The sequence below is a fragment of the Pseudozyma flocculosa genome (genome assembly GCF_000417875.1).
Source record: "Pseudozyma flocculosa PF-1 unplaced genomic scaffold scaffold00028, whole genome shotgun sequence".
NCBI classification, from domain to species: domain Eukaryota; kingdom Fungi; phylum Basidiomycota; class Ustilaginomycetes; order Ustilaginales; family Ustilaginaceae; genus Pseudozyma; species Pseudozyma flocculosa.
The window spans coordinates 223,443-250,402 of NW_006920896.1; the positions used below are offsets into that span (position 1 = coordinate 223,443).

General features: G+C 64.9%; 7 protein-coding genes across 7 annotated transcripts in view; 5 read left to right on the forward strand and 2 right to left on the reverse strand.

Moving 5' to 3' along the window:
• Positions 1-1,866: 1,866 nt before the first annotated feature.
• On the forward strand, positions 1,867-8,854 carry PFL1_06666 (uncharacterized protein; the record flags this gene model as incomplete). The annotated part of the gene is made up of 6 exons (XM_007884212.1): positions 1,867-2,887; positions 2,997-3,510; positions 3,631-3,931; positions 4,056-4,208; positions 4,247-6,541; positions 6,881-8,854. 6 exons carry the CDS (start codon positions 1,867-1,869, stop codon positions 8,852-8,854), a joined length of 6,258 nt encoding a protein of 2,085 aa, XP_007882403.1.
• Positions 8,855-9,319: 465 nt separating this feature from the next.
• PFL1_06667 (uncharacterized protein) lies at positions 9,320-9,703 on the reverse strand (the record flags this gene model as incomplete). The annotated part of the gene is made up of 2 exons (XM_007884213.1): positions 9,320-9,546; positions 9,667-9,703. The coding sequence occupies 2 exons, from the start codon at positions 9,701-9,703 to the stop codon at positions 9,320-9,322; spliced, it is 264 nt and encodes an 87-aa protein (XP_007882404.1).
• A 1,545-nt stretch (positions 9,704-11,248) lies between these two features.
• Positions 11,249-15,064, forward strand: PFL1_06668 (uncharacterized protein; the record flags this gene model as incomplete). The annotated part of the gene is made up of 2 exons (XM_007884214.1): positions 11,249-14,647; positions 14,753-15,064. 2 exons carry the CDS (start codon positions 11,249-11,251, stop codon positions 15,062-15,064), a joined length of 3,711 nt encoding a protein of 1,236 aa, XP_007882405.1.
• A 463-nt stretch (positions 15,065-15,527) lies between these two features.
• On the forward strand, positions 15,528-16,219 carry PFL1_06669 (uncharacterized protein; the record flags this gene model as incomplete). Its single annotated transcript, XM_007884215.1, has 2 exons — positions 15,528-16,026; positions 16,146-16,219. The coding sequence occupies 2 exons, from the start codon at positions 15,528-15,530 to the stop codon at positions 16,217-16,219; spliced, it is 573 nt and encodes a 190-aa protein (XP_007882406.1).
• Positions 16,220-16,916: 697 nt separating this feature from the next.
• PFL1_06670 (uncharacterized protein) lies at positions 16,917-18,896 on the reverse strand (the record flags this gene model as incomplete). Its single annotated transcript, XM_007884216.1, has 3 exons — positions 16,917-18,180; positions 18,291-18,522; positions 18,692-18,896. 3 exons carry the CDS (start codon positions 18,894-18,896, stop codon positions 16,917-16,919), a joined length of 1,701 nt encoding a protein of 566 aa, XP_007882407.1.
• A 2,005-nt stretch (positions 18,897-20,901) lies between these two features.
• PFL1_06671 (uncharacterized protein) lies at positions 20,902-22,590 on the forward strand (the record flags this gene model as incomplete). Its single annotated transcript, XM_007884217.1, has 3 exons — positions 20,902-21,213; positions 21,305-21,590; positions 21,692-22,590. 3 exons carry the CDS (start codon positions 20,902-20,904, stop codon positions 22,588-22,590), a joined length of 1,497 nt encoding a protein of 498 aa, XP_007882408.1.
• A 3,228-nt stretch (positions 22,591-25,818) lies between these two features.
• PFL1_06672 (uncharacterized protein) overlaps positions 25,819-26,960 on the forward strand; it is a gene marked incomplete at both ends in the record, with an annotated part of 1,654 nt that continues 512 nt past the window's right edge. The window contains 2 exons of the mRNA XM_007884218.1: positions 25,819-26,668; positions 26,772-26,860. Of these exons, the coding sequence (XP_007882409.1) occupies positions 25,819-26,668; positions 26,772-26,860 (939 nt within the window). The remainder of the gene's footprint in view (positions 26,669-26,771; positions 26,861-26,960) is intronic.

Below are 26,960 nucleotides of genomic sequence, written 5' to 3' on the forward strand. Positions count from 1 at the left end.
CCCTGCCCGGCCAGGCTAGGCCAGCCTGCCTGCTACACACCGCACCGGTACGAGCTTGGCCCTGCACCCTGCGTCGTGGGTCACTTCGGAAGCCCGTCCCGGATCTCGGCGCGCCGTGGGCGACGCCACGGTGGACCTCGGTGGCGCCCGGTTCCTCTTTGCCTGCTCGACCTTGTGACTCGCCGCCGAGCTGCCAGACTACGCTCGGTCGCTGGTGTTGCCAGCATGCCGGCGACGCCTGGTGCCTGCCCACCAGCACGTAGGCCAGCCAGCCTCCAACGGAGCCTCCGAGTGCGCATCATGCTGGCGGGCGTGCGATCCGGTGGCCCCGCGTCGGGGGCCGCCGTGAGCCAGGGCAGGCTTGGCCGGACCAGACCAGACCATCATGTCCAGGCGTCCTCTTTGGCCTTTGCTTGCTTCGTGGTGACGACGTGCAGCGCCGAGAGGACACGTACGCTTCGTGGCCCGGTTCTGCTGATCGAATTCAGCGCGAGGGCCCAATCACGGCATCAATGCGCCGACAGATCGTGCTTTCCATGCCTCGGCCCGTCCGTCGTCGTGGCGCGCCTTTGGACCTACGTGGCGCTGGCAGCATCGAGTCTGACCCACAGGGCCGCCCTGGCTCCGTAGCCAGGTAGGATGGCGTGGTGGCAGGGAAGATGCCCGAGACCAGCCAGGCCGGCCAAGGCGGGGAGTGCGGCAATCGAGCCACGGCAGTCTCGGGACTCGGAGACACTACACCCTTTCCCTCCTCTCTCGCTCCCCTCCGAGCCTTTTGCGGTTGGTCCGGCCCTTCCTCGTCCAGCCCCGCTTGGCAGCAGGATGGTGCCGCCGCCGCCGCTGGGGTGTTGTGAAGCATGACAGCCGTCTCTGATATCGTCGAGCAGCAGGGATGCGACGCTTAGCTGTGTCCCAATGCCGCTGGCAGGTTTGCGCCGCTGGAACGAGGAAGGGCCCGCCTGACCGCTCGGGGGCGGGGGGCCAGCCCAAAGAGGGGGCAGCCGTACGGTGGGTGGCCTGGGGCGGAGCGGAGCTGGCCTGTGCCCTCCACCACGCCGTCCCGTTGCCATCATCTTCGCCGCCCCGGCCGGCCTCTCTTGCCCCAGACGCGGACAACGCGGCGTCTTGCTTGCCACTACTGCTGTACCCTTCTTTGTGGCCGTCCACCGCTTCCTCCTTCACGCACCGCCTCGCCACTGCATCGCCCTCTGCTGTCCGTCTCCTCGCGAACCCCTCGCCTCGCCCAAGGACTCAGGACAACGAACGCCTGAAGGATCGGCGACGGAGCGTTTGCCTCCGCCTGGCCTCGACCGACTGGATTCGCTCTGATCCGCCCTTTGCCATCACTTCCTGGGTGTTTCTCTCCGGCTCGACCTGCACCATCACCTTGCCGGCAAAGCCTGTGTTGGCTGGCTCGATCCAGCCGCGCCACCGACCTTGAGCTTCGCTCTGCTCTAGACCTACCGCCGCTGATTCCGCCCCTGCTTTAAAGGCACTGCAGCACGCTCGCTGCGGCACCCTCCGACCCCGACTCTTGTCGGCGTCATTCCCGCCCGTCGCCGCTGCTCGAGCTCTGTCGTCGCTCCGCCAAACGTCGAGCTGCTCTGTCGACCCCACAGCGGAGCTCGCTCCCGGCCTCGATCCTCGCTCCTCGCTCCTCGTTCAGGATGGCTCCGCACCCCTTTCGCTCTTCCGTCCACTTCTAGACTGCCAGAACATCGCATCCCTACCCGACCCGCTCAACTTGCGACATCGTCCGGCCCAACTGGCTGGCGCTCGGACGCCCCCGGCACGCCCCGCCCTCGCCATCGGATCGCGAGCCGGCTCTGAAACGCTTTCGGCGTTGCAGGCCGTCTCTGTGCCGATATGTGGGCTGCGGCCAGTTCGCAGCCTCAGCTTCGGGGCAGTCCTTCGGGCTCGCGGCGGCCCGGGTTCGCTAGCGGTGTGGGTGGCACCGCCGCCGCATCGTCCAACCCGCTCAACAAGCCGCTCGGAAGCTTGCCGACCGGCTCTCACGCCGGCTCCGCTGCAGGGCTGCGTGGCACGCCGCACCACAGCACCAACCAGAACCGAGCCAGGCAGGTTCCGTACGGCGTGCTCGTCGACGGAGCGACGCCGGCCTCCATCAGCTGCCTGCCGCTGCCGGAAGGCGCGGTCGTGAGCTGGCGTCGCTTCTACAAGGGCAAACAAAGGGCGCAGCCGCAAGCCTCTGGCGCCGGAACTTCCGATGCCAGTCAGGCTCCCGCCGGCACACGGCCTCCTCCGCTTCCTCTGCCTCCTGCATTCAGCATCTCCGAAGACTGCAGGGTCCGACATGAACCTAGTGACGATGCCGAGGCGGCGTGGAGCCACGCCCTGGCCGCGTTGAGCCGGCTAGCGGCACAAGAAAGGCGGGCGAGCCTGGACCAACAGCGTCGCAGAAGACGTCAGCAGCAGCGGTTTCGCCCGTCTGAGGATGGCTCGGAGGGCGCATCGACGCCTGCAGCGTCTGACGAGCTGCTCTCCGGCACGCTCTACGCCGTCGAACGGAGCTGCGATGGCCACTCGGGCACTGGCGACCAGCCATCAGCCTGCACAGCGGACCCGCACGAATTTGTCCAACATGCTTCCTCTTCTTGCACCGGCGAAGCCTCTCTGTGGCTGTACGACGTAGGGCTGCCAACGGCGGCGGCATCCACGTCGACCCACAGCAATCACCCCTCTGGTCCAACGTTGGAGCTGATGGCCAACGTGGATCCGGAGCCCAGGGCTCTCAGGAGCCACGGAGTGAATCCTGCCAGCGTGGTTCCGAGCGTCTCTTTGCACAATCCACTTCCAGGGAATGGTTCGATGTCCTTCATCGAGGGGGACGACGACCTCAAGCGCCAAGTTTCCGCAAGCCTCGAAGGTGAGTCGGTTGCCGAGCGAGACGCGCGCTCACCACCTGTCGGCCTTCGACCACGGCGCCGAGTCGTTTGCTGACGCCGCACATGTCGCCGACGCCATCCCGTCAACAGCCCTGACTGCTGCGGAAAGTGGAACATACCCGCTCGCTAGCGCCTACCGCACACCGCAGAAAGAGAGCCGTAACGCTTCAGACCAGCCAGCCACGCCCGAGGCCTCTTCGCTCTTGCCTGAAGTCAATACGGGCCGGGCCCATCGCATGCTGCTGCATGCCCTCGAGGACAAGCTGGCCGACCTATTCGTCCTGCAGAGGTCTGACGAGATCGACCACGGCGCGGACCAGGACGACGAGGGCGACCGCGCCGCCGACCTCGGAGTCGGCCATCCCTCAGATGCAGACGAAGGTGCGGGCGCCGATGCCCGGGCAGCAGAAGAGGAGCGGCAAAATTTAGATGACTCGGTCCAAAGCGACCTGGTGGCCTCGCCATCGCCGACAAAGGCGCCTCAAGGCGCGCCGGCCACCGCCAGGCACCGGCAGCCCTCTGCCTCGACACGGATCGCTGAGCCGGCGAAAGTATGCCGGGAAGGTCTCGCCGCTCGCGACAAGGCGAAGCCGAGTTCCAACGGGTACGCAGGTGCTCTCGGCCCGTCCATCAATCCCGTCGCAGATCTTGGACCTCGACGAAGACGCGCAATCAGGCTCGGCGACGATGTGGTCATGCTGCCATCGCCTGCGTGCCTGGGCAGGCGCGTTCAGTTCGGCTTTGACGACAGCAACGTGACGACCGCCTCGGATGTCAGCGATCAGCACGACGCTGGCTCGCTCCTTTTGCGCTTCAAAGCGTATACCGCCGCATCTGACTTGGTCATCGAGATGCACCCGGCCAGGAGACAGCTCCGGCCCTTGCGGCCTACGGACGACGGCGCAGGCCACACGCACGTCGTACTGCTCCCAAGCGGCCGTTCAAGCACGCTGCGGCAGCGGATCAAATTGCCCTTCGGCCACGAGTCGGCTGGGATATCCACGCGCGCCGACGGAGCGGATGCGGTGGGCCGCTGCGGTCTGGCCATGGCCGCGGAATCGCTCTTTGACGCACTGAAAGCGAGCGGTGTCGACCGTTCGGCGGTCTTCCAGCCTGACTGGGTCGTCTGCGCGCCTCACGCGACGCCAGCTGCCGGAGGGGATCGACAAGCAGCTCAATCTGGTGCCGTTCCTGACGACGCGACCTTTCTCTGGCCAGCGCCGCTATGCCTCGTTGGCCAGCCCTCAGCGGCCGACGTGGATTCAGGTCCAGACGGTCGTGGGCCGAGCGGGCAACCCGGACGTAGGCGTGCTTTTGGCCCTTCGATGCCCGTACACGAGGTCTCCCGCATCACGCTCGAGATGCTCCAAGCCCTCAGCGCAGCCCCGATGCCCCGCGAGCCCCAAACGGACCTCGAATTCAACGGCATCGACGAAGACAACCTTCCTGAGACCAGCGAAACTCTGCTGCCAGACACGGCGTTATCAACGGCCTCGCCGGCCCTCGTCGTCGCAGACGAGGCCATCCCCGAAGATGCCGTCCTCGACGACAGCAGCGGCGATGACCCGAAGCCGCTCGTCAAGGCGGGTGCCGAGCAAACTTCAATGGAGATGGCCGCTGATCCTACGACCTCTTCGCAACGTCCGCGGTCTGACCATCCGATCCGCCAAACCTCCTCAAACAGCTCGACGATCGAAAGCGCAACGGGTCCCAGACCCGCGGGGACGAGGACGCCTCAGGCATACGATATGGCGCTCGATCTTCCGGCCTCGAAGGGGCCGCCTCACGTCAGCGGCTCGGCAGGACCCTCGCCGTTTCAGTGGTCGATGTTTGCGGGAGCCGGGCAGTCGAACCCGGGGAGCCACGTCGGCACGTCGCGCCGACAGAGCATGGAAGCTGTCGCCGCTCTCGAAGGGGAAGCACAGGGCCAGAGGCGCCCGGCGGGTGAGGGCGACATGTTCGACAGCTTCGGCCTGGTGACCGAGGATGACTTCTCCTTCTTCGACGAGGGCGCCTTTGACCTCGGGTCAGGCTTCAAAGAGATCGAGGCCAGTTTCCCGCCAACCGTGGACGCACTGCGCGAGGTCCACGAGACGGCATCGGGCGAGGAGGCCGAGCTTGCATCGGATCCGACCGGCCTCATCGATATGGACATCAGCGGCCTCGACAACCTTGACAGCGGCAGTCTTGAGGCGTTTCTGGCGCCACCAGCGCCACCAGAAGCGTCCGCGCCGCCACCCGTCTCTGCGCGCGAAGCGCCCGCCTCGCAGGTCGCCCACCCACCAAACGACCCGTCACCGGGCTCGTTGTCGCTGCTACCAGAGGCTCAAGGCACGAGCGCGGCAGTGATGCGCGCGCCCTTGGGGGTGGACAGACATGAGGCGTCTCTGCCGCTGCACCCGTCGACCCTGTCGGTCGAACGAAACGATGGCCAAGATGCGACCGATAAGCATCACAGTGCTGCTCTGCCGGTCTCGAATGAGCAAGGCCTCCCTCCCCCTCCGCCGCCTTCGACCGCAGCACCGGCGGCGGCGGCCCCATCCACCGCCATCGACATCGTCCGGACGCACCACGAGCCTGCGGTTGCACACGACACGCCGAGAGACGGCTCGAGCATGGGCTCCGTTACCGATATCCCATCACTGCCGGGCTTCACGCCGTGCTCGCTGACGTCGAGCTCCCCAGCGTTCGGCACCAACATGGCCAAGACGCCGCGGACGCCCTTCTCGCCCAACGAGGAGCTGCATCCATCTGTCATCGCAGTGGAAGGCGCATCGGGTGTGCACCACCTCTACCGCGACGGCAACGCGGCGCTCGGCGCGCTCTCCGATCGGCCGACGTACCAGGACCCGCCTCGAGCGCCGTTCGAGTACGCATCGCCCCCGGCCAATCCGCAAAGCGTACATGGGACCGCCGCAGAGTTCGAGCACGTGTCCAAGGCGCCCCCTCTGGTTCCGATCGCCTTCCTTCCCCTTGCCCAGCAGAGGGAGCAGCGGCGTCGCCTCAACCTGCAGCGAGGCGGCCAGTATCCGCCGGACCTCTCGCACAAGTATGGTCAACTGGGCAAGTTCGGCACCTGGCTTACCAGCGGCGGCGGCAGCAGCAGCGGTGGGAGGCCGACGACGGAGAGGCCCCGCATCAGCACCCACAGAAGCGTCTCCTCGAGCGTGTCTGCTGCTGGCACCGCGCATGCGCCCACTTCTCGCGACCAACAGGCTTCTGCATGGGTGGACGACCCAATGTCGTCCTCATCACCATCCAAGCGGATCGCCTCGGGCCCCGCACACCTGGCAGACGGCTCGAAGCAGATGCGCTCGAGGGAGGAGATCCGCCAGCTTCGCATCAGCCGTTTCAAGATGCCATTTGTATCCGGTGCCCGCCGCGATCGAGAGGGCGCCGGACAGGTTGCGGACAGGGGCGCCTTCGACGAGAGGGCGTATCGTGCAGCTCACCAGAGCGAGAGCAACTCGAGCTCGGATGATGACGATGACGACGATGAAGAGGAAGACGACGACGACGATAGCAGCAGCGGCACGGACGAGGATGCAACGGCACCGCAGCGGGATGCCCATCATCTGCAGCTCCTGCAGCGCGTCTCGGCCTGTAACGACCTGCATCGACCCGGCCACTTCGGGGTATGCTCAACACGGGAAGGACTCGATCGCGCGAGCCACGGAGTCGTTGTGGAAAAGGTCTCAAGCTGGCGCCGCCTGTCCGCCGGGTGGCTGACCACCTTGGCCACCTGGCTCGTCGAGAATCCGTCCTTCCGGTCCATTTGCGCTGATGGCCACGACCGGAAGTCAAGAGAGGCCACTTTCTCGGGTGGTCTCCTTCGGCCACGCCCCGCAATCGCTTCGAGCGACGTGCTCGACCTTCTGGCTACCTTTGCGTCCCTCGTCGTAACAGCGACCGGTGACGCCGACGGAGGCAGACAGGTCGATGATCGCCATCTTCCGGCTGGCCCTCGGCTGCAGGCTCTGCTCGGCAGGAACACGTCCTCGATCGTCCCACATGAGCTCGGCGATGGCGACGCCAAGGAGTCTGTCCCTGCGACCGGCGCCGCCCACGATGCCGCCGTCGCTCCGTCTATCCGGCCTCTGGATCCAGCGAGGATCGCAGTCGGCGCGCAGGGCTCCGTCCTGCAGATGGCGCCGACGTCGCTGCCATTCTGGGACAAGCTTAACCTCGAGGCGGTCGGTGGACGAAAGGACTGCGTCGTCAAGGTGCTGCAGCTGCCCAGATCGCACGAGGGGCAGGAGCAGGTGCACGCCTGGCTCGAGCAGGTCAGCCGCGCCTTTGAGGCCTTTGGACTGGGCTCGCACACCGCCGCTGCCGAGGCGCTGCTGACGCTAGGCGACGGGCTCGACGTCGGGCTCGCCAGCTGCCTGGACGCGCTGCCCCGCGAGACCTGGCTCGACACGATCGGGTCGATTGCAGGTCGGGTGCAGTCGCACCTCAAACAGGGCAAGCACGTCGTCCTGTACGCCGTCCAGGGCGCCGACTCGGAAGCGTGCCGGCGCTCGGGCTTCCGCGGCCTGGTCCGGCTGGACCACGAGCTGCGCTCGATGCTGCAGGACCTCGTCGGCGAGGCGTCGGGTCGCTTCATCGTCCGGCCCGTCTCGCCAGAAACGATCTCTGAGAGCGGCTGCGTCGGACTAGGCAGGGTTGGCGATGGCATGCGTGCCTTTGTCTTTTCGCTCTACGACCAGCTGCAGAGAGTGGTCCAGCGTCGAGTGCCAAAGCTGCTGCATCCAGAGCAGGCCACGCTACACGCGGCGCTGGTCCAGTATCCGTCATTCTCGATCGTCCCGACCGGCGTCGAGCGCGGCGGCGACCGCATTCCCCGTCTTGGCCGCTTCGAGCAGCAGTGGCTGCAGCCCTCGCTGAGCATGCTCGAGGATGGCCTCTTGCTCCATATCGCCTACGACCTCCGGCCGCCCGCATCGGCGTTTTGCGATGGCGCCGCTGCGAGGGCCGATGGGCAACTGCCGGCGGACGCCGGCGAAGCCTACCGCGAACAGGGCGCTGGCGCCGCTGGGCTCGTCTTCCTCTCGAGCATCGACGAGCGCGCTCAAGCACACGACGTGCGCGTGTGCAAGGAGTCCTCGGCGGACCTCAAGGCTGCGCTCTCGGCGGTGTGGCGCTACGCCCTGCAGCGGGCTCGACGGGCCAACGTCGCTTGGCGGATCGTCATCTGCCGATCCGGCGGGATGAGCGTCGAAGAGGCGCGCGCGTGGTCCGACCTCGCCGAGCAGGGACGCGCGACGGCCGAGGGCCTCGGCGGCACGGACGCCCACATCAAGGACGTGACGATCGCCTGCCTCGATGCCGATTCGGCGCCCATTCTCGTGCCGACAGCGACGGCGCCGCCTCCGAGCACCAAGTGGTCCGGCGCCGCCGTCGCGAACGCGACCTCGCAGCAGCAGCAGCAGGGCGTCCTGCACGATGTGTCGTCGCTCTGCTACGCCGTCTACCCGCGTCCGCGCCTCATGGTGAACGCAGGCCGCGGTGAACGCGGGCACCGGCACGGCGAGATGCTAGCGCTGCGGACCTCCCTGCTCGTCCACTGTTCCCGCAGAGGGCCTTTTGGCCTGCCAATGTGGGATGGCGGAGCATCTGACGCCGACGACGAGCAGGATGATCAAGCGGCTGCCAACGCCCTTCCGACCGTCCAATGCGTACATCTGCTGCAGGTCTACCGCAGCCGCTCGACCTCGAATCCAGACCGGGACCGGGAACAGCCAGCGTCGTCTTTCGGCGCGGGCGGCGTGGGCAAGGATGCCGTCGACGACCCAGGTCCTAGCCTGGATCAGCGGCTGCGCGACGTCACGCAGAGCTTCCACGACCTCGAGATTGTCACCCGCTCCCGGCACCAGATCCCGCGTCCCTGGTCGGAGCTGCCCTGGCATCTGGCCGTCGTCCAGATGCTGGCCGCCTACCTTGCCTAGATAAGCCCCCACTCGCTTTCCCAGATGCCTCGCTCCGAAGTTTTCCCTCCGTCGTCACGCCCGTCCCGACATCGACTGCAACCGCCCGTCCTAGACCCTTGCATCTCCCTGCCTCTGTAGACCCATCTCGCAGTTGCTCTGCATGCCTCTTTGACCTCGCAAGCTTTCTTGACCCTGCTGTGCGACCGAGCCCGACGTGCACAGACAGACGAGGGCCGAGGAAAGGCACGAGGATGGTACGAGGCGCGTGTGAAACGATTGCGTGGACAAGGTCGGGCAGGTCATGCACGAGGAGCGGGTATGATGCCCGGTTCGAGGAGATACAGGCCGATTCCTGCTCGCATACCCGGCGCAGGAAAGAGGGGAAGGGAGGGAGAAGGGGGTAAGAAGGGAGCCTGAGCGGACGACATCCGGGTGATGGGCGGACTCGACGCCTGCGGACTCACCCGACGGAGCGACGCGGATCTAGAGGCTGATCCTAGCGTACCGCTTGTTGACGCCGACCTGGCATGTGCAGAAGGCGATGAGGCCGAGGTAGACGAGCGCCGCGACGTAGCACACGTTGCCGACGGCGCTGCCGTCCTCGGGATCCTCGGTCGAGCCCATGAGCGCGGGCCAGTTGTGCGAAAAGCCCCACCCGAAAATCGACAGGATCACCGCTCCGAACACCGAGATCACCGTACAGCATGACGCTGCCCCACCCCGTCCAAGTTCAGATGTTAGATAGAAGGAGGAAGGAGGGTGGTGTTAGAGGTGATGAAAGGCAAGGCGAGGCACGACGAGGATGAGGGAGACAGAGGCGGGGTACGTACCGAGGGGTGTCCCCACGACGGGTCGCATGGCCGACATCTTTGCAGCGGGCGCGTGTGGAAGTGGTGGGAGCCGATGGCGAGGGGCGGACGTTGAGAGGTTCTCGCGATGGTGTGTGCGAAGGCGGCGGCGAAGGTAGATGGATCGAAAGAGCAAGCCAGGTCGTGGTGGCGCACCAAAGTGGAGTGCCGACAGCGGCACAAGGGTCGACCCCCTCGGAAAGGGGGCCCCTGCGTTGTCGTTGTTGATGTTCTATAGAATATGTACGCAACATTTTCGGGGTTTGACATCAAATGGGGGTTTAGCTCAGTTGGCAGAGCGTTCGCTTAGCATGGCCAATTGTGGTGTATGATCTGCGAAAGGTCGCGTGTTCGACTCATGCAGTCTCCATCCTCTTCTTTTGCGATTCTTTTTGGTGCTCGGCCGCCTCGCAGCGCATCCATCCTTTTCGCTGGCAATTTTCTCTCGTTTTTGACCGCCCGCTGGGTTCTCTCTGTACCCTTTCCCCTTTTCCCCCTCAGCGACTGCGTCGCTACACGACGTTCTCTGCACCTTCCATCTTGGTCTAATCATACGCGAGTCCATAGCTTGGCATGGCGAGCCCCTCGAGCAGGTGCCACCGTTCGTAGCCAGCAAAAAGTCAATGGCGCCTCCAGGCCAGGCCAGGCCGTTCGGGTCCGACCTGATGCCGCCAAAAAGACAAAAGAATTGAGGATGGAGACTGCATGAGTCGAACACGCGACCTTTCGCAGATCATACACCACAATTGGCCATGCTAAGCGAACGCTCTGCCAACTGAGCTAAACCCCCATTTGATGTCAAACCCCGAAAATGTTGCATACAAGAAAGCATTCGTCTGAGAATGCTGACCCGGAAGACGACTCTTTGCCGCGCTGAGCCGAAGTTTCCTTTTCCTTCGCCACACGCTGGCGCGCCGGGCGTGGCGTCCCACCTCCATCGACCCCACCCATCGAGGCCCCTCGTCCCTGTCCGTCTCTGACCGCCGTTCCATCCCGCATCCTCTCGACTTCGACGGTCGCGTCTCCTTCCGAGTGATACAGTCCGCATCGCCTCTGAATCGACGACAACGAGCGGCACCACTTGGCTGTGTGTGCCTCGACATCTCTGCCTCGACCACCTCGCGTCTGGGCCACGGGCTGCGTAGCCTGTCATCCCCGGCAGCTCATTGCTCCGATAGACGACCTTCCCAGGTCAAGAAAAGGGCTTGTAGCGGGAGACGTTCCACCTCCCTCGCCCCCTGTCCACAGACGTACCGACTGCAACGCCGTCGCTCTACACTCCGTCGAGACCGGCCGGCCCAGAAAACCCTCGAACACTAGTGTCAGCGCCACCACACCTTTCGACCGTCGACCGGCTGTGACGTTGACAGTCCTCTCGGCACCGCACCGCACATAGAGCTCGCCGCCCGCCGCGTCCGACCGCAGTCACATCGCCCGACCCTTCCGACGACCGCCAACCTGCCTACCTACTGCGTAGCTCCAGTCTACCGCTGACGCCCTACTGCCACTGCCTAATTGCCTAGCTCGCCACTCCGCCACTCCGCCACTCTGCCACTTTGCCATCATGGGTGTTCCCGCCCTCTTCCGATGGCTCTCGTCCAAGTACCCCAAGATCATCAGCCCGGTGCAGGAGGAGCAGCCGCGCACGGTGCCCGGCGAGGATGGCACTGAGCAGGAGCTGCCCATCAACATGGCCGGCCCTAACCCCAACGGCGAAGAGTACGACTGCCTATATCTCGACATGAACGGCATCGTGCATCCATGTACGCGGCCCGAGGGGCGGCCGCCGCCCGAGACCGAGGAGGAGATGATGATCGAGGTGTTCAAGTACACGGAGCGGGTGGTCAACATGATCCGGCCGCGCAAGATGCTCATCATGGCCATCGACGGCGTTGCGCCGCGAGCCAAGATGAACCAGCAGCGCTCGCGCCGTTTCCGCTCGGCGCGCGACGCCAAGGAGGCGATGCAGGACAAGGAGGCGGCGCTGGCCGAGTGGAAGGCCAAGGGCCTGCCCGTCACCGACGAGGCCATGCAGATCAAAAAGGCATGGGACTCGAACGCCATCACGCCCGGTACGCCCTTTATGGACCTGCTGGCCGCCTCACTGCGCTACTGGGTCGCCCAGAAGCTCAACAGCGACCCGGGCTGGAAGAACCTGCAAGTCATCATCTCGGACGCCAGCGTGCCCGGAGAGGGCGAGCACAAGATCATGGAGCACATCCGCCGGCAGCGCTGCCAGCCCTCGCACGACCCCAACACCAAGCACGTCATCTACGGCCTCGACGCCGACCTCATCATGCTCGCCCTCGCCACCCACGAGCCCCACTTCAAGGTGCTGCGCGAGGACGTATTCCAGGACGCCCAGAAGGACGTCTGCCGCATCTGCAACCAAAAGGGCCACTTTGCGCGCGACTGCAAGGGCGAGAAGCCCGAGCGCGACCCCAACGCGCCCGTCGAAAAGAAGCCGTTCGTCTTCCTCGACGTCTCGGTGCTGCGCGAGTACCTGGCCGTCGAGCTCAACTACTCGGACCTGCCCTTCGCCTTTGACCTCGAGCGCGCCATCGACGACTGGGTCTTCCTCATCTTTTTCGTCGGCAACGACTTCCTGCCGCACCTGCCGTCGCTCGAGCTGCGCGAAGGCGCCATCGACACGCTGCTCAAGATCTGGCGCAAGGCGCTGCCGCAGATGGGCGGCTACCTGACCAAGCACGGCTCTGTCGAGCTGGCGCACGCCCAGCTCATCCTCGCCGGCCTCGCCGAGGAGGAGGACGAGATCTTCCGCAAGCGCAAGGAGATCGAGGAGCGCCAGGACGCCAGCCGCAAGCGGCGCGAGGAGGACGACGCCCGCCGCAAGAACGGCGGAAAGGGCGGACGCGGCGGAGCTGGCGGCGGCTTCAAGCACGGCGACACCGAGTACGTCGAGGTCCAGGCCGCCAAAAAGGCCAAGAACGCCGCCGAGGCCGAGAAGCCGGCCTTTAACGGCATGTCCAAAGAGGAGGCGCAGCAGCTGGCCAACGCCGGCAACAAGTCGTACGACACGCGCAAGAAACTCGTCGTCCTCGGCGGCGACAACAACGAGGTGGTCCGCAACCGCAACGCCACCAGGCAGGCCAACAGGGATGCCGCCGAGGCGCTGCGGGCCGAGCTGGCCGGTGGCGCCACCGCCGCCGAGCCGACGAGCGACGAGCCGTCGGCCAAGAAGCGCAAGGTCGACGAGCAGGAGGCCGTCGCTGTCGCCGTCGAGGGCGAGCAGCCCGCCAACGGATCCGCGACGGCCGCCGATGACGTCGAGGGCACGCAGACCGAATCGCCGGCTGGCAAGAAGCGCAAGGCCGACGACGACGCACCCGCCGGCAACGGTCATGCTCCCGAGGCTGACGCGGGCAAGGGGGCCCAAACCGGAGCCGAAGCCAGTGCTGAAGCCGAAGCTGAAGCTGAAGCCGACGCCGACGCCGACGCCGACGCGGATGCCGACGCGGATGAGGAGGACGATCTCGGCGACGACGACGACGACGACAACGAGGACATCGACCCCGTCAGCACGACGTCGAAGAAGCTGCAGGTCAACGCCGACGGCACCGTCACCTACGAGGACTCGGTCAAGCTGTGGGAGCCCGGCTACCGCGAGCGGTACTACAAGGACAAGTTCCACATCAGCCTCGACGATGTCGAGACGCGGCGCGACATTGTCAAGTCGTACACCGAGGGCCTCTGCTGGGTGCTGGCCTACTACTACCAGGGCGTGCCGTCGTGGCAGTGGTACTATCCCTACCACTTTTCGCCCTTCGCCGCCGACTTTACCGACCTGGACAAGCTCGACATCAAGTTTGAGCTCGGACAGCCGTTCAAGCCGTTTGAGCAGCTGATGGGCGTGCTGCCGGCCGCCTCGCGCGCCTCGATCCCGCACGCCTTCCGCCCGCTCATGACGGAGCAGGACTCGGAGATCATCGACTACTACCCCGAGGAGTTTGAGATCGACATGAATGGCAAAAAGATGGTGTGGCAGGGCGTGGCGCTGCTGCCGTTCATCGACGAGCGCCGGCTGCTGGCCGCGCTCAAGGACCGCTACCCGCACCTCAGCGAGGACGAGGTGCGCCGTAACGCCTTTGGGCACAATACATACTTTGTCAGCGAGGAGTCGAAGCTGTACGACTTTTTCTGCGCCCTCTACGCCAAGGGCGGCTCCACGGAGCCGGTGCAGCTCGACCCCAAGCTCTCGGGCGGCATCACGGGCACCATCCGGCCCGACCCGGTGTGCGTCCCTGGCTCGACGTTCAACTCGCCGCTGACCAGCCAGGACCTGCACGACATCCTCAACGATCGCTCGATTTCGGTGCTCTACGACTTTCCGCCGCAGACCAAGCCGCACCGCAGCGTGCTGCTCAAGGGCGCGCGCCCTCCCAAGCCTGTGCTGACCCACAGCGACATTGACTGGGTCAAGCGAGGCGGGCCGAACCAGCGCGGCCGCGGACGAGGCCGAGGCGGAGGACCGGGCGGTCGAGGTGGCGGATCGGGCGGCCGCGGGCCTCCGCCTCATCTCGCAAACGGGCGAGACGGCGGTGCCTACGGAGGCGCCCCCGCCGACGGGTACGGCGGTTCTTCGATGCGCCTTGGCAACGGGCCGTCGCATGGAGCCGGAGCCGCAGGTGGAGGCTATGGCGGGTACGGAGGCTACGGTGGCGGCGGCGCAGCAGCGGGGGCCGGTGGTGGAGGCTACGGCGGCTATGGTGGAGGATACGGCGGCTACGGAGGACAGGGCTCTGGCGGTGGAGCGGCCTTTGGCAGCGGCGGCATCGGCGGTGGCTACGGTGGCTACGGCGGCTACGGCAGCGGAGGCGGAGGTGCGGCTGGCGGATACGGCGGCGGTGGGTACGGCGGCTATGGAGGCTACGGTCAGGCTGCTGCTGCGCCCGGCCCAGCGGCAGGAGGCTACGGCGGCTACGGTGCGGCGCAGGATCCTTACGTGAGTTTCCAGGCCTTTGACCTCGCCCCGGCTCTGCAGCCGATGAGCACTCCCGCTGACGACGACCCTTTCTCTGCTCTGCACGTTCCGACCTGGCCCCGACAGGCCGGCTACGGTCAGTCTTATGGATCCCGTGGCGGGGGAGCGTACGGTCAGGGCGCCTACGGCGGCTACCCGCCTCCAGCCGCACCGGCTGCGCCCTATGGCGGGTACGGCGGCGGCTACGGTGCAGCTCCGCCCACTGGCCCCGCGGCCGGCAGCTACGGCGGCTACGGCGGTGCCTACCCTGCCTATGGCGGTGCGCCCAGAGGTGGAGGACCGGCCCCGCGTGGTGGGCGAGGAGGTGGCGCGGCCGGCCGGGGCGCCGCACCCAGAGGCAACTACGGCGGCGGCGGAGCGTACGGCTCGTTTTACTAAGTATCCTTGCGGGCGGCCCGACTCTGGCCGACCCTCGCCATCTCCCTACATCACGACGCCTTCTGGAATGTAATGATAAGGAACGATTCGATGCGGTGCCATCTCGGGCAGCGAGAGCTCGTGTGTGAGTCGAGGAGGTCGGCGGGTGTGTGCGTGTCTACCCGCCCGCCCTCTTCCGGCCGACAAAGATGCGGACCGCTCGAGCCCGGAGCTGGCCTGGCTCGCGCGGGCTGGGAATTTTCGTGCTGTGCGCAAGTGGCCGCCGGCGCTTTCTTCTGGTAACCACCATCACGTCGCCATTCCTAGCCATCGCAGCCGCTGCACCGCCATCGTCCTTCCATCGCGCCGCGCGCCGAACGCCGAACTGCAATCCACTTCTCGCACATCTTCTCAAGACCCCCCGAACGCCTCGCGCATCACTCGACTCGGCCCGACGCAGACCTCACCTGCAGCGCCGCTCGCCATGTTGCGCCGCACGCTGACCCTGCTCAAGCAGGCCTCTGGCGTCGCCTCGTCGTCGTCCTCGACCTCGACCACGCGCGCCCTCAGCACCGCCTCTGTCCCCAAGGTGTCTCCACCGTCGTCGACGTACAACGAGATGCTGAGCACATTGACGTCGCACATCTCGCCCGACTCGCTCCCGTCTCTCGTGGCACGGCAGAAGGCGCCGCACAAGAACCTGTACCAGCACCTCTCGACGCTACCCAACAACGGAGTCGGCTTCCGCGTCCGGCAGCGAAGGTGGATGGCCAAGGGCCTCGACATCCCCGCAAAGCAGGACCTGCGGGAACACTGGCTCGCCGAGACGCAGCAGGGAAAGGCGATCCAGGAGGCCCTGCCGAAAAAGGTGCCCGTCGGCACGCAAAAGGAGAGCGGACACCTCTGCTACTGGCAGGTCACGGGGGTCAGGTTGAAGGACGGAGGCCGCCAGGGAAAGGCGTGGGGGAGGCTCTACTGGAGAGGTGAGTCTGCCGTGATGTTGGCCGCGCGGCGTTGGAGCCAGCTGAGCCGCAGGAGGACGGCAACATGGCTGACGAGCTCCGCATCGTCTTCTTCTCCCCCCCTCGCATCGTCGCAACAGGCAAGCTGGTGACAAAGGGACGCCCCCAGGAGATCCGCGGCGGGCTCAAGTACTGCTGGGACTCGGCGTGCTAGACGGATCAGAACCTTTGCCTCGGCCATCGCTTCCAGACTCTTGCAACAAGACGAGCGTCGCCCCTCTTCACTTAGGCTAGAGTCACACCTGCAAGTCCGGTAGTCGAAAAGCAACGACATGGGTTCCTCAGAGCGTCGATCCGTTATGCTCCGGGAATGACTGGTGGCTTCGATGAGAAGACCATGGCAGCCATCCTCTCGGCCAGAGGCAGCGGGTCCATGCTCCCATCCTGACCAGGCAAACACCTCATCTCGTCACGCTCGCGGCGTCGTAGGCACGGGCATGGGTACGGTCAGCGAGAGTCGTGGATGGGCACCGACTGGCACGGACAGGCAACAGCATGGATGGGGCACAGGCGCGGGCGTGTCAGGCGCGGGCGGGTCAGGCACAGGCACAGGCACAGGCACGGACGCTGGGGACGTAGCCGCGTGCGCGGTCCGTCCCGATTGACGGGTGGCGTGACAGCTGGGCGTCGGGCGCCGGAGGGATGACGTGCGGCGTAGCCGGGATCTGGCCTGATGCAGGGCCGGACCGAGACGCGGGCGTGGGCGTAGCGCGCCTCCACCCGCGCGGCGCCGGTTCGGCCCGAAGCCGAGAAAAAAAATACGGGACGCGTCCCGAACGACGGCCGACGGCCGACGAGCAGTTCTACTTTGGATCTATGGAGTGGTCCTCGACCCACGGCGGGGTGACGGTCTAGCTCCTCTGCTCGAGCAGCGCCTCGACGGCCGCGTCGCCCACGACGAGCCGCTTCTGCGGGCCTTCGGGAAGCGCCTTCAGTCCGTTGTCGCTCTTGGTGAAGGGCTCCTTGCTCCCGAGGTTGTCGATGCGTCCCAGGAGGAACTCGAGCTGCCTGTATGCAACACTGGGAGTATACTGGGGGACCATATGGCCCGCGCCTGCTACTGTAATCACTGAAAGGCCTCGTTCGGTGCGATAAGTTCCCATGACACCAGCTCCGGCGAGGGTGGCGGTTTGAAGATCATCGTGGTACGGCACGAAAAATTCCTCGGTGACGGGTTTGCTGAGGCCCTGGGCGCCGTTCCAGGTCATGTTTTGCACCGAGAGCAGGGTGCCGTTGACGAGCAGGACGTAGTCGAGCATTCCGTGGGCGATGACGGTGCGGTTGCTGCGCTCAATGACCGAGGGGAGCACGTCAAACGAGCTGTAGTGGCCCGCCTCGGCGTCCGAGTCGAGGCCGGACTTTGTCTTGAAGACGTTGTCCGACGAGCACTCCTCCCACTTGAAGTTGACGGGCGCGTTGATGGCGCGCTTGACGTCGTCGCGGTCAAAGTAGATGGTGGCGCCGTTGGGGAGGTAGCCAAACGAGCCGGGGAAGCCGAGCACGTCCCAAAGGAGCGGGCAGGTGGTGGCGATCTGGTAGATATCCCAGCATGGGTTGACGAGCATGACGGCGTCGATGATCTTGTTGAACGGGTCGCACTTGTCCGACTTCTTGGGCGGCTCCGGCAGCTTGCCCTTGGGCGGGTAGACGAGGTTCTCCTCGAGGTACGCCGTGAAGCCGCACTCCTTGTCCATCTGGCGCAGCTCCTCGACAAACGTGTCGTTGAGCCCAAACAGCGGCTTCCAGTACTCGAGGAACGCCATGGCCGGCACGTCGTTCATGATGGCGTCGGTGTTGATCGACGGGTCGTAGATCATGGTGCCCTCGACGTTGAAGAACTCCTTGTCCTCCTCGTCGAGCATCGCGCTCGCAATGTGCGGCACGTACATGCCCGCGTACGACTCTCCCGTGATGTAGATCTTCTTGTTCTGCAGCGAGAAGGTCTTGGCAAAGTTCTTGTAGAAACCCTTGAATTGCTCGGCCAGCTCGGCCTCGGAAGTGATGTTCGGGGTGCCCTGGCTGAAGCCGGTGCCGACGGGCTGCTCGACGAAGACGATGTTCGTCAGGTTCTGCCACGACCACGGGTTCGGCACGGCGTGCGGGCCCGCTCCGTATCTGCGGGGCGCATCGTGGGCGAAGGATTATGGTCGTCGACGGTCAGTGACACATGCGTGCGAATGCCATTCATTCGGAGTAGGACACCGTCGTGAGATAGTAGAACGTACTGCATGAGGAAGGGACCGTTCTCCTGGAGCATACCCTCGAGCGACGAGCAGCCAGGTCCGCCGTTGAGCCAGATGGTGATTTCGTCGGTGGCGGCGGGGTTGCTCGAGGGGAAGTACCAGAAGTACAGTTGACGCTCTTCATCCTTGTTCTCCGAGATGGGCATGAGACCGGCGTACGACTCGCCAATGTCAAAGGGGACTAGGGGGAGCTTGGCACCATCGACGGCGAACTCTGCACGGCGTCGAGATACGACGCGGTCGGACGACGACAGGGGGCAATGGAACGGTCAGCATATCGGTGCTGCGGCGAGATTCGGGACGTATCGGACGAAGGCGCGGGCACGTCGCCGCTACGTCGGCACACACACACACACACACACACACACACGTGGGACACGCACTCTTAGTCTTGCTGTTTAGGTGCTTTGCCTTGGTCTGGTGCGGGGCGCGGGAGACGAGGCGGTTGTGCTCGTGGTGCTCGAGGGCGCGTTCGCGGATGTCGCGGTATCGGTTGGCAAGAGAGGCCTTTCCGACGTGCTCGACGCCGCGGGCGCACGCGCCGAGCACGGCCGAAGCCAGCAGGAGGGTCGAGGCCAGCACCTTCATCGTTACTCGTAGGCGCGAGGATGGGTAAGGGGGGGGGGGGTCTAGGGGAGGGTTGGGGAGCTCGGTGGCGGGATGCTTGCGTGGGTCGCCTCGCCTCTTTATATGACTGGCAACGGGAATGAGGGCATCAAAGTAGACTAGGCTCTAGCTACGTCGTACGAAGAACAGCAGGGCCTCGCTTCCATGGGAACAGACCAGCGTCGGACCGAGGGGAGGGGCGAGATCATGGCACGAGCGTGCGATTGTGGCTGCTCCGCTGCTGGGGCAGAGGTCGCACACGACTTCGCTAAGTGCGGCGACGACGCACAAAGATCGACCACGAGGCACGAGCAGGCGGCATACAGTACCGGCTGCACCGTGCGGAGGGATCGGCTGACCACAGACGGGCGTCTCCGGGGGCGAGGAGGGTCGACGGGATCGCATGGTCTGAAGTGGCCTGGGGCAACGGTCGTCGTCGGCTCGACTTGGTCCGATGTCGTCGACCTAAAGTTGTCGGATGGCCTGCATCACGCTACAGTACAGTAGGCAGGTCTGACCGAAGCTTGAGACAGGCGAGAGCCGAAGCAAAAGCAAGGTGGGTGTACATCGAGAGCAGGCAGAGGAGGGCACAGCGGCCGTCGCGCGGTCGAGGTAGGGGTACCGAGGGGTCCGACGTCGCACCGCCGCTGCCGCCGCTACGGGGATACCGGTACCCCGCGCAGAGCCGCTGATGCCGCCGGCGGCTGGTGAGACCGAGGTGAAGGGAAGCAAGCAAGGTCCGTTGGATCGCCCGCTCGCGCCTTTACGGCACAGGCTAGGGCGGCCGGAAGACTGTGGACCGACAGACACACACAGCGAGAAGAAGCGATAAGCGAGGTGCTCAGCGCCGGTCCGCCGCCTTTAATTCGACGATTTCGGCGCCTCGACCGATGGCCGTACCCCGCCACCGCGACGTTATCGCTGCAATAGCAGGCCGGTCCTGGTCTCTGTTCACACACGGAACGACGATAAAGGAGTGGGGAAGCGCAGCAGGGCGAGTCCGTGCAGTGGCGACGGCACCTGCGGTTGCCGTGGACGATTGCGTATCGTCGCGTGACGGACACCACGGCAGGCAGGCAGTACAGACCGGCGTCGGAGGAGGCCGATGTCGAAGGACATTATTCTGATACGGTGCTCGCCAGGGGCGGATCCGATAGCTGCTTCGACGGGCTGCTGAGAGTGAGCCGACTCCGGTGGCGAGGACAGCGACAGCGGCGCTCGTCGAAGCTACGCGTACGACGGCTTCGCAAGCGTCTCGTCCTCTTTTTGCTGTGTCCGCCAGGATGATGGCGTCGCCGACAAGACCTTGCACAGTCGAACGAGAACCGCAAGTGGATCAGAGACTGGGGCGGTCGTGTCGGCGTGGACATGCCTCCAGGTCGTTATATTCTTGATTGGCTGCCGCATCAGAGAGAGAGGGGGCGATCTACGAACGAAAAACAGGCAAGGGCGAAGACCTCAGCATGGCGAGACTCGGCGCGGTGCCGAATGGAAGGCCATCGGGAAGCTCGTCCAAGGTCCAGCTGTCGCCGATGATCGGGATGGCAGCCCTCTCGCCGCATGCGACCCGGCGCTCGGGGACGACAAAACTCCGATGGCGGTCAGTGGTGCGACGTTTTCGCCGAGTCGTTCGGTGTCGTACAAGGGTGCGAGGGAGGACCAGGCCAGCAGGGGGGATCACCGGTCGGTCAACCAAGGCAGACAGAGGGTCCTCACCGGGTGCCATCGACGGCCATTCAGCCTCCACAAAGGGCAGCCAGCAGAGCAGCGCAGCGCAGCGCATCGCAGCGGCCGCCACGTTTCTTCTCGCTCCATCGTCTGTTCGTCCGACCCTTGGCCTCGGCGAAGTCACCGTTCCTCGCCCCCGCCCTCGCCCTCTCGCCCTCGCTCCCCACGTCGCTCTCTCTCGACTCTCGCCGAGGGGTCATACGTACATCGATAACGTCAAACTCCTACGCTGGCCTGTCCTGTCTCGCCCTGCCCCACCATGTCCCATCCCCCCTCTGCCAGACTCGCAAAGCTAGACGCCCACCTTCGACCCATCGCCTCGTCCTCGTCGTCTTCCCTTCCTTCCACCACAACATCAGCACACACCGTCTCCGCCTTGGCCTCCACCTCGTCACCCGCGACTGCCCGCAACATGGCCAGCGAATACTCCACCGCACCCGTATTCCAGATCGTCCCCGGCGTCCAGTGCTACGACTGGGGCATCAAGGGTTCCACCTCGCGCGTCGCCCAGTATGCCCTAGCTACGCACCAGCTCAACTTCCAGCCCAGCGACGACAAGCCATGCGCAGAGGTGAGTGCCGCCGCCAGTGCCATCCTGCACCCAACCCATCGCCGGGGCTCGCGGTCCTGACCACGCGCTGCCTCGCACCACCGCCCCGCAGCTATGGATGGGAACCCACCCTTCGCTTCCCTCGCGCCTCGTCTCGCCAGCGTCGTCGTCGTCGTCTTCGGCAGGCTCGGACGAGGCGCCCACCCTCTCGTCGCACCTCGAGGCCCACCCGGACCTCATCGGCGATGCCGTCGCGCGCAAGTTCAGCGACGAGGAGCCCGGCTGCCTTCCCTTCCTCTTCAAGGTGCTCAGCGTCGGAAAGGCCCTCTCGATCCAGGCCCACCCGGACAAGAAACTCGGAAAGCGGCTCCACCAGCAGAGACCCGACGTCTACAAGGGTGTGTGTCCTCGAAGCGATCCCGGATCTCGATCCGCCGCGCCGCCGTCGATGCTCACCGCTTCTTCTGCTCCCTCCTCTTGCCCCCCGTCCCACACGCAGACCCCAACCACAAGCCCGAGATGGCCATCGCCCTGACGCCCTTTTCCGGCTTCTGCGGCTTCCGCCCGCTCGCCGAGATTGGCGGCTTCATCGACACGGTGCCCGAGTTCGCCCAGCTCTGCTCGCTCGGCCAGTCGCAGCTCGAGGAGCTGCACGATCTGATCCAGTCCGAGGCGGACGCATCGTCTGCGTCGGTCAAGTCGATGCTGCGCACCATCTTCTCGAACCTGATGCGCGCACCAGCATCGACGTACGAGGCGCTCTGCGACGCCACCTCGCGTCGCTTCTCGTCGTCGTCGTCGGCGGGCGTACCGCAAGAGGAGCGGGCGCTGCTGCTCAAGCTCAACGAGCAGTACCCGCACGACATCGGCATCTTCTGCACCTTTCTCCTCAACATCAACCGCCTCGAGGCCGGGCAGGCCATGTTCCTCCAGGCCAACGAGCCGCATGCCTACCTCGAGGGCGAGATCCTCGAGTGCATGGCCGCCAGCGACAACGTCGTCCGCGCCGGCCTCACGCCCAAGCTGCGCGACGTCGACACCCTCATCGACATGTGCACCTACACGTCCGGAAAGGCGCTCGGCATGCTCGACGCCACCGACTGGAAGTGCAAGCGCGACGGCGGCGACGGCGAGGCCAAGCTCTTTTCGCCCCCCATCGACGAGTTTGATCTCGTCGTCTCGTCTCTCCCGCGCGGTGGAAAGCAGGAGCAGGGAGCGGTACAGGGTCCCAGTATCCTGCTCGGCCTCGAGGGTGAGGTCAGGCTCCGGTGGCAGCAGGGTGAGGAGCTGACATTGGGGGCTGGCACAGTTGTTTTTGTAGCGGCCGGGTGCGACCTCGCCTTCGAGGCAGGGCAGGACCAGGACGCACGGTGGGCGCGCGCCTTTGTCCAGCCGTAGCAGCGAGGGATCGTGCAACGTTAACGCTCCTCGACTCTGAAAGGACTGCTGCAAGACTGTGATCCGTGTTCGAAAGGTCTGCTGCAAGACTGCGACCAGTGTCGAAAGGACTGCAGCAGGACTGTGCTCTGCGTTCAAAGGACTGATGAAGCGGGGCAAGGTTTGAACTCGTCCCGCGGCCTGTTGAGGCTCAATGCAGCAGGCCTTGCATCACGTCGGGGCAAAGGGCCCAGGCTAGACGTCAAGCCGCTGATGTCCTCACCCATGCTGCTACATGACACGACATCATCCTGTGCACGCAGGAGCAGAGCAGCACTGGCTTGAAGCTGCAAGCACACCAAACTGCTGCTGCTTGAACTGCCTCCATGTCTTCAACCACTGGGCCTGCAGGAGGCAAAAGACCATGAAGCCTTTGGTGGATGATGCTGTGACCCTCTGATGCTTGCCTGCCCCTGCTGTAGGGTGGGAGTGTTAAGCCCTAGGGGTCTTGCTAACCGTAGGTAGGCCTAAGGCAGTGTATTGTACCGGGAAAGGTTGAGGGAGACAAGAGACGAGACCGCAAGCAGGTGCCGTCATAGAGAGCTCGCTCGGGCAAAGAGATGGGAGACGAGAGTTGAGGCCGCCGTGCGTGGCAGGTGGCGTCATGCAGTGGTCGAAGTCCGTTTGTTGAGAGCGTAGTAGCAAGAAGCAGTCTTAATGCGAGGACTACTGCACGCTGCAGGTTGCAGATCTTGACATGGTAGGCCGCATTAGCCGCTAATGCGGCCACCGGCGCCATCGGGCCCGATGTTAAGCCCTCGGGGTCTTGGGATACCGCGGGCGGCCGAGGACGGTATAGGGCTTGCGCGGAGAGGTCAGGGATGAAGAGGAGAAAGGATATCGATGCTGTACCAGTCTCTAGGGGTAAGAGGATATAGTACATTCGACGAGGAGACCATCAGAGGCCTCTGCGGGAGCCGGGGGACTACATACTAGCTCCCTCGAGCCCCTCCGTGGTCGAGGGGCTGGCTGCGGCAATTGCCGCTCGGCTCCGCCGCCCGCCAGCGCTTCCTCGGGACTCGGGCGCCCGCGGGGGCGTGTTGGGCAGCCGCCTAACACCCGACAGGATGGCAAGCAAGGCGGTACTGGCCGCCAAGGAGCCCCCTGAGGCGGTCGATAATCTCCAAGCTGCCGTTGCCGACAGTCACGATTGGCCGCTCCTGGCTGCCGTTGCCCCATGCATCCAGCAAGAGCAGGCTGCCGCTGCCAGTGATGCCAAAGCACTTGATGTGTGGGCTCTGGAGCACTCCAAAGTGCTTCCAGATGGCATGATGAGGGCTCAGGCCCTCAAGCTTGCCAATGGTCACCAAGGCCTGGGTGCTGATGTGCACCACATTGCACTGCTGCAACCACTCACTCATTGGGCTGGCATGCTCTGCAGCTCTGCACTGAAGTGGCTAGCAACTGGCCATGATGTCCTCTATCTGAAGGCCCTTGATGTAGAAATGCAACAGCAGTGTCAGGTGTAACGGTTGACCTGGCGAGGGCGCAGAGGAGTATCCGTTGGGCGGAGAAGTCTCTGCGTGTTGGAGGGCGATCGCTTTGGTGCTCCCATCAGAGGCGTGAGCAAGGTTCGGGAACGGCGGGTTGATACCGAGGGCGGCTGTGAGCACCGTTGGCAGGCGTCCACGGTCAAGGATGACTACTGAAGTGAGCTGGCGAGGTGATCTGTCGATAGGCGTTGTATTTGCTAGGCAACGGTATGTTACGCCCTCGGGGTCTTGGGATACCGCGGGCGGCCGAGGACGGTAGTGGGCTTGCACGGAGAGGTCAGGGATGAGGAGGAGTGGGATATCGATGCTGCACCAGTCTTCAGTGAGAAGAGGATATAGTACATTCGACGAGGAGACCATCAGGGGCCTCCTCGGGAACCTAGGGACTTTATACTGGCCCCCTCGGGATCCCCTCGTGGCCGAGGGGCCGGCTGCGGCAATTGCCGCTTGGCTCCGCCGTCCGTCAGCCCTTCCTCGGGACTCGGGCACCCGCGGGGCACGTTGGGCAGCCGCCTAACACGGTAGCCTCGGGCTCTCACGTCGATGGAAGACAAGCAAGCTGTGAGGACTGGTATTGACTAGGCTGGATGAGGGGCATCCAGTCTACCGACGGGGAGGAGGACTAGGCTATATACTGTCTACCTACGGCGTCGAGGCATCCCTGCCTTGACCAATCAGGAATGGCCTCTATTGTCCTATTGTCCTCCATTGTCATCCCAAGGCATTGCTCCGAGGTGGGACGCCACCGTCGTGCCCAAAGCCTAGCCCTTGGCCCTCGGTGCGGATCCGAAGCATCCTCCTGCCAGCAGGAGCAACTGCGGAGCCGCATGGTGCATGCCGACGCCGCCTGGCGCGCAGAGGATTGCTGGCGGCCTGGTGATTCCTCTCCGCGGCGGCGCGGAGAGAATTCACCTCGGCTCCGGAATCCTCTGCTCCGCTGGCCTGCGCCGCTCAGCCCCGATTTGGCCAGGGCTGTGACATCAGGCAGGGAGGAACAAGGCTGTTGCTTGATGGACCAAAGTGATGACACCATCAAGCCGGCTGCAACAAAGGCAGTCATGAGTGTTGCAACAAGGTGTGAGAGTGGGGCTGGAGCAAGAGTTGTTTGATGCATCCATGAAGGCAACAGAGCACCAGTCAGAGGCTGTAAAGATGGCAAAGGGGCCTTGCACTGCAAGAGGAACAGTCATGAAATGGCTCTTGTTGAGCTTTGCATCAGTCCTGTGGGACTGATGGTGCAGCAGAGCTGTGTGAGTGAGTCCATAGGGCTGATGTCCTTGCTCCTCAAACATGCAGGACGAGGCTGGAGGAAGGTGGCCATTGTCGCTTTGTTTCACGGAAGCTCGACTCCGGCCGACACCTGCAAGGGTCAGCTGCCACCCCGCAGACCCTTGGACCACCTCGCTTCGCTACGCCTCGAGACAGCGACAGGGCCGTGTCACGGCTTGCTGTGGTCGTTGCCCTTCTGGGCCCTTGTCAAACAAGACAAGCAAGGCTGTCGCATCTGGCCAGCAGATGCTGCCGTATAAAGAGAGAAACTGCCTGGCCCCGGTCTGAGCCTCGACGGTTTCCATCTCGACCACCGTCGGCACGGCCAGCACCACCAGCACCATATCCCCACTGTGGCGACGATAACCAGCGACACGCCGCTACCTCGCCCTCCCACGAACCGCACGCCCTCCTCTACCGGCCCACAATGACATCGTACCTCGTCGCCGCCGCGTTTGTCGTGGGCCTGCACTGTCTGTACGTCTCTGCGGTGCGGTACGCCCGGCTGCGCGACATCGAGGCGCGGTACGGCGGCAAGTACAGCCACACGCTCGAGGAGCGCAAGCGGACGGGCAAGCCGCGCATGATCGACACGTACACGGGCGTGCGCGACGCGCAGCGCATCGTGCGGCTGGTCAACATGTACGATGCGCCGTACCTGTACGGCAAGGCGATCGAGTTTGGCCTGTTCAAGACGTACGCCATCCCGACCATCTCGAGCCTGCTCCTCGCGACGGGACAGCTGTCGAGGTCCGACAATGCCCCGCGCCGCTACGCCGATACGGCGGGACTCATCCAGGCCTTTCTCACCTACCCGCTTCCCCCGCTCGACTTCGACGGCCAGGACGACCGACCCGACTCGCCCGAAAGCTGGGAGTGCGTCGGCGACGACATCTCTGACCCGCGCTCCGCCATCGCCCTGGCCCGCATGAACTTCCTCCACTCGCGCTGGAACGCCAGGATCTCCAACGACGACCTCCTCTACACGCTCTCGGTGTTTGTCGTCGAACCGGTATCCTGGCTCGAGCGGCACGAGTGGCGCCCCATGTCGCGCCTGGAAAAGGAGGCCCTGTTTGCCATGCTCTACCACGTCGGCAGGTGCATGGGCATCCGCGACATTCCAGAGACGTACGACGAGCTCGCCGCCTGGAGCGAGGCCTACGAGGCGCGCCATGCCGTCTTTGCCGAATCGAATGCCCAAGTGGCCACCTACACCTTCGACCTGCTCCTCTACCACGTCCCCGCCTCGCTCCACACGCTCGGACGCCAATTTGCAGGTGAGCAGCCGGTCGCCCGCACTTCCATTCACGGCGACGGACGCGCTGACCTTGTTTTTTCACTTGGTGTTTGCATTGCATCGGACCGTTGGCGCGCGGGCAGCCTCGCTGATGGACGACCGCCTTCGCGCCGCGTTCGCCATCCCGACGCCGCCGAGGGCCGTGTGCGCGCTCAAGGACACGCTGCTGTGGGTGCGCGCAATGCTGCTGCGCTACGTGGCGCTGCCGCGCACTCGCCCGCTGAGCAACCTGCCGCTCGGATGCGAGAACGACGGCGGCGAGTTTTCCATCG